The 6,419-nt window shown below is 38.8% G+C and overlaps 1 protein-coding gene across 7 annotated transcripts in view; it reads right to left on the reverse strand.

The window, feature by feature from the left end:
* Window positions 1-6,419, reverse strand: part of ENOX1 (ecto-NOX disulfide-thiol exchanger 1) — a 625,875-nt gene that overhangs the window by 275,860 nt on the left and 343,596 nt on the right. For 4 of the 7 annotated variants that reach the window (XM_082435375.1, XM_082435377.1, XM_082435379.1 and 1 more), the window contains exon 1: window positions 527-548. The exons of 1 other annotated variant lie outside the window; for it this stretch is intronic. Coding sequence is in view for 1 of the 6 variants with exons in the window: in XM_082435376.1 (XP_082291502.1) it covers window positions 572-659 (88 nt within the window). In the remaining 5 variants the exon portion in view is untranslated. Of the gene's footprint in view, window positions 1-526; window positions 550-571; window positions 719-6,419 lie in introns of those variants that run through there. 2 more of the 7 variants (XM_082435376.1, XM_082435380.1) reach the window with 2 other exon arrangements.

Here is a 6,419-nt window from a genome sequence, read left to right on the forward strand (position 1 = left end):
TAACCCAGCTCTCCCCATTCAAGGAAGTTGAATCCTGTCATGGGAAAGAAAGGACACCACTTTTAACTTTCAATTCCGATATTTGATTCCATATATTTAAGTGATAATATGTACACTGATATTTCTTAAATGATCATTTTTAGAGATTATCTAACGTCTTACTACTCTGCAAAATGAGGAAAACTTGACACTGTTACACCATCACCACCTCCCAACAAGCGTTCCTCCCCCATCTTTCCAGTTGATTAAACTGCAATTTGGGGTTAAATCGATATTCTATGTTTACATTGTTGTGACCACGTAATATTGTTTACTACTGAGCCACGCAGTATAAGAACACACTTCCTAGCTTGTTCAATATTTTTTTCCTGGTGCTACCTTTTTCTTCCTTCCTTTTTGTGTGTATCTATTACTAATCACTCTTGACCTTTTCAAAGGAACTATAAAAGCCCTCCTAAAATCATTTTTGGCGTGAGCAACTCAACCAATGTATCTCTCAGATCTGTTTTTCCCTCCACAAGCCTACCATTGAGTCCGTCCGGTCTAGTGGTTTCCCAGGCCAGCTGCCCACCTGTTGTCCTGGGGCTTCTTTTTAACACCATCTTGCGAAATCCCTGTGCCTCTCGCCTGTGTTGGGTCCCCCGCTTCCTGGATCCCATGGTTTCCTCTTTCTTGGTTTACATCCTCATTTTTGTGGAGCTCATTCTCTAGTAGCTTCCTAAGAAAAGGTACATGGGAGGTAAGTTTGTTGAGACCTTCCTTGCGTGTCTGAAAAAGTCTTAATTCTACTCTCACGCGTGCTTGCTAATTAAGCTTGTCATTTAATTCTAAGTAAAAATTCTTTCCCCTCAGAATTTTGCAGGCTGAGTTTCACTGTCTCTAGCATCCAGTGTTGCAGTTGAGAAGTCTGAGGCCACTGGTTCTCCTGCTTTTTTATCTGTGACCTGTTTTATTTCTCTGGAAGGTTTAGGAATCTTCTTTTTAGTCCCTGGTTTTCTGAAATCTCATAGTAAAGAAACCTTAATGAGGATACTTTCTTATCCATTGTTATGGGCACTTTCTCTTCCCTTTACAGTTGGAAATTCCTGTTGTTCTGGTTTGCAATTTTTCTTGAATTATTCTTTGATACTTGTCTCCTACCATTTTATCTATTTTCTCCTTTTGGAACCTCTGTAGTGAAATGCTGAACCTTGTGGACTGATCCAATACCTTTTTTACCTTCTTTTTCCCACCCCACTATCCATCTTTGCCTGTTAATCTGCTTTCTAGAAAGTTTGCTTGACTTTACCTTTTACACCTCTGAATATATATATTTTTTTAACTCTGAGTTTAATTTCCAAGATCTCCTTCTTATTTTCTGAGTGTTTCTTTTTTATAGAATTTACCTTTTATTTCATGGACATAATATTGTCTCCCACCTTTCTGAAGATATTATAGATTTTTAAAAGCTCTTCTTTCGCTTCTTGATTATCTATATTTTTCCAAGCCCCCCAACCCGTTTCTCTCTGTTTTGATCTCGATATTTTACTCTATATTTTATGTTGGGAGCCATACTCAAATATCTGGTGATCCTCTCACTATTCATTTATATTTAAGACTTTCACATATATATGTAACACTTATATATAAAGAAAATATAGAATTTACTTACATTTAGGTACAGTGAGTCCCTACACAACTGATTAGAAACCCTGGCAGGGTGTGCCTATCACCTGGTAGGCGTCCCATGAGGTAACTGGGTAGCAATCTAGCCATTCCAATAGGGACTCCAAATGCCAGTCAGGTCATTTCTTTGAGTCATTCAGTTTCTCCAGATAAGAATCTTTTAAACTCCTGTCTAAAGAGCCTGTCCCAAAAGAATTTGGAAAAGAATAGATACATGTATATGTATAACCAAATCACTTTGCTGTACGCCTGAAACTAACACAACATTGTTAATCAGCTATGCTCCGATATAAAATAAAAATCAAATAACAAAACAAAGAGCCTGGCCCTGGCTACAGGTGCTTTGGGAGCTACATTGTAGAACAGTCCAGGAGGGTCTCACCTGTTTACTCTACAGAGTTTCACTTAATTCCCCTGGTTTCACCTCTCTATCCTGGGCCTCGTTTCCCTGAGTCCAGAGCATCTCTGATTCAATTTAGCCCAAGACTATGCCTCAAGCCTCCAGCAGGGATGGAGACTTGGTAGTGGCAGTGCGAGGGTGGGAGAGGAACAGGGCCGAGCTATTCCCTGCACTCCATTCCACTAAGTACTACTAACTACTAACTACTCTGTAACTACTGTGAACTAGTCCCCCCTTTTCCAGGCTCACCCTCACACCCTTCTTAAGTCTCCCCAGGGTCCTGCAGAATGAACCTGCGGGCTTCTCTCAGTACCCCTCAGCCACTCCCCCTCCATCACTGGGCCATCTTCCCAAAGTTTGCTGACATCTCTTGTTTAGTACCACCTCCCCCTCTGTTCTCTCTCGCTCTCAATCTGTGTATAGTTTTTTAAAAATTCTTTGCTGAAATTTTAGGGAGATTTTTGGAATAAGAAGATATAAATGCATGTGTTCAATCTGACAGAACGACAAGTTACCAGTCTTATAAATTTTACTTTGTACTTAAATACTTATTATGTACTTCACTCTAGAAAGTTTATCCAGAGAACTTTAGGTGTTGCCCTAAATCAACTACTAACTATGTAACAACTGTAATACTTTCAGGTAGGATATTACTGAAATCATTTTAATGCTCTGTGACTTTCTAGCGAGTACCAGGCAAAGTGAGTTAAACTCCTCCATAAATTTATCTTTATAGAATCTCATTATTATCTTGGCTCTAGAAATTCGGACCAATAGTCAATTTGAGGCAGATGCCACATCAATTTTTAAATATGAAGGAAGGAAGGAAAGAAGGAAGGAAGGAAGGAAGGAAGGAAGGGAGGGAGGGAGGGAGGGAAGGGAGGGAAGGGAAGGAAGGAGGGAGAGATGGAGGGATGGGGGGAGGAAAAAAAGAAAGAAACAGACATCAAGAAAATGATTTAAAAATAGAATAGTGAGAGGATTGGCCTAAATAAATAACCATTTTAAGAAAAGCTATGTAAGTTTATTAAATAAGAAAAGAGACTGCAGAAAATCATCTGCCTTTAAGATAACTAAACAATGATCACTCACTTGGAAGGCAGTTGAATAATTTCTGCCCTGAACATTAGCTGTGAAACTCCAGTTATTCATTCAACAACTTGCACCCAAAATTCATATAAAAAAAAAACACCATTATCCAGCAAGAAACTATCCACATAAGAAATTCTCACAATTACATACACAAATCACCTTCCAATTATGCACTCACCTTTTTATTGCATATATATATATATGCATTCCTCACCTCATCCCCCAAACAAATTTAAGTCAGCTTGCTGGTTATCCTTTTAATATATTAGTTGAATGTATTTTTATTTTTCTGAGTATATTTCTTACAAATTTGTCTACCTAAAATTACGTAATCCTCTTTATTCTGTGCCACACTCAATTATGGGCCAATAAGCTTTTAAAAAGTTAACCATGTTGTCAACAGGAATGCTTCAAATGTAGCTGTAATCACATCTTCGAGCTTGATAAGATGAAAAACTTTGTAGTCAGATTGACCTTGTTTTGCATCCCAACTCTTCCACTTATTGAATGTATGACCTTCAGGGAGCTGATAACCTCTCCACAAGGAAAATGGACATACTATTATCTATTTTGCAGGTTGTTATATGGATGAAATTGTAAAATGCATATAAAGAACCTGACATATTGTAGGTGTCCAATAAATAAAAGCTATTAAAATCAGAACATGAGAAGACATTGACGCCTTAACTCTAAAAATACACTTTCTAAGTAAAGAGTTTTCACTTCCATTTTTAGGCATCAGATCACTGGTATGCTGGTCAACTAGAAGCAACTTGTCAGACACTGAAAAGCAATGGGGAAGTTCTTACGGGCAATTAGGGAAAGCAATGTGAAAGTAGGGGTGTGGGGAGGAGGCCTGGAAAAAAAGTTAAACAAAGTATTTGACTTTGGATCAGTTCCTTAACCTTTTTGTAGTTTATTTAACTATAAAATTAGGAGGTTGGATGACATCCCTCCAGATGTTCACAATAAAGAGTTCTGTGGCTGGATAATTTTGGAATATGACCCTTCATCCCATGCTTGCCCCCTCCCCCGTTTAAGGCAGCAGTTTGATTTTGTTTTACCTGGCATATTACAAACTTCTCCGTGTACAAATCCTCCCCATTTTTTTCCCCCAAAATATGAGCATATTTTGGAAAAGACAGATGAGCTGATCCACAGTTTCTCATTCTATAATATGCTGCTCTGAGTTTTACTACTTCACGTAAACGTTTGGTTAAGGAAAAAAAGGTAAATGTGACGTGTGGGAAGTTTTATTTATTGATGCTTTCTCCTATGGCAGCATATAACTTTTAGAGTGGGAGAAAAATCTATCGCCATTCCAGTGAAACCAGATATTTCTAAGTACAGTTTAACATTTCATCTATATGGTACCGTCAATGTCTTGAGCAGCTGATCACCAAAGCATCCACTGAACTGCTGCCAATGAAGACAGGCATATTACTGGGACACATCTGGCAATTTTGGCAATCAGTGAATGAAATGAATCAACCATGTAGTGATCGGACTGGCTGCCTGGTGATCAACGTGACTGGAATGGAAAATAACTGTGGGATAAATTAATCCTTAGACTGCAGGACTGTACCGTGATACCAGAATAAAACTCAAATGGGTGTTCATGATGAATACATTTTCATGCTACAATTACAAATCCAACAGTTAAATTATTTCTAATAGTAAAATACATTCACTTTTTCTATCAATCTACCAACATTTACTTTTATCTGAAAGGAAAAGACTGTGCAAAGTGTTTGCTGGGAATGAAAAGATATAGTAGGAAAGAGGCCAAAGAACCTACCAGAAAAAGATCTAGGAGCCAGATGCTCTGTCAGTAACTTTCCATGTAGCCTTCAGTAAGTCTTTGTTTTCTTACTTTTAAAAATAACTAGCCTCAAGTAGCTTATAATTTAGTTGATTATATTTACAAATTTGGGATTTCCATTTAATGCCTTCTTACATTACAAAATCATTCTTAATTTATCTACATAGCGGAGATAAAAGTGAATGAATATTCTGATGTTCTTTAATTAACTACATGCAGTGAAGCCCCCTGTTTCACTTTAATTGTAGGAATTCTATGAGAACCTGTTGCAATGTGTTTCCTTCCTTTCTTGATATGTCTCCTGCCCCTCAAGGCTGCTAAGCTTTGAAAGTGTTCTAATTATTTCTATATTTTCATAAAATACTCTATTCCCACCCCCAAAATACTTTTCCTTCTTCTCAAGAGGAAGTTTTTCAGAAAGCAATTCTGTAGAATCCGAAGAATGAATGTTAGTAGTAGGGTGACCAACTGAGGGGTTTCCCACTGTGTAGGACTTTCTGTGCTAAAACTAGCACAGTCCCTGACAAATGGAGATTGTGGGTCACCTTGGTTGGTAGCTTGAGAGAAGGATTGGAAGTGGCAATGGATGCCTGCATCAGAAAGTTGCCATTTTAATCCTCCTATTAGAAGCACTCTTCTTTCATTGCTAACCAGCTGTAGAAAGCCATCCAACAGCAGATGGATGAATGCATTCAATGACCTTTAACTTTCTCTTACACCAGTGGTTCTCAATTCTGGCTTCTTACTAAAATCATCTGGTTAGCTTTTTTTTTTTTTTTAAATGATACTATTCCCTGATTTAACTGATCTGGAGGTAAGTGCCAGTCATCGGCATATATGTCTAAAATTCCCATGCTTATTCTACTGTTACTCAGGGCTAAGAAACACTGCTTTGCATCCATTCTGATTCAAACTATAGGTCTAGCAAGAGCCATTCAAAGCAAGGAGAAATCTACTTTGTTATCTCTGACTTTTAAAATACTGCCTGCAAGTTTCCACTTCATATTTAAAACAAATGAGAACCCACAAACTAACTTTAAATGTATTCACCTAGGGTTCATGGTATGTTTCTCCCTTGTCATGATTATCAATCACCACCATCTACTGACATAATTTTTTGCACAAGAAACTGTGTTAGGCAGGTACTGTGGGACCACAGAGATTTCAAACTCAGGGTCTCTGCCTTCAGGCAGCTCACTGTAAAACACAGGAAGGCAGGGACTTCCCTGGTGGTGCAGTGGTTAAGAATCCGCCTGCCAAGGCAGGGCACATGGGTTCGAGCCCTGGTCCAGGAAGATCCCACATGCTGCGGCGCAACTAAGCCAGGGCACCACAACTACTGAGCCTGCGCTCTAGAGCCTGCGAGCCACAACTACTGAGCCCACGTGCTGCAACTACTGAGCCCGCGTGCCTAACTACTGAAGCCCGTGTACCTAGAGC

This window comes from Balaenoptera physalus, assembly GCF_965194825.1.
Source record: "Balaenoptera physalus genome assembly, chromosome: 18".
Lineage (NCBI taxonomy): Eukaryota > Metazoa > Chordata > Mammalia > Artiodactyla > Balaenopteridae > Balaenoptera > Balaenoptera physalus.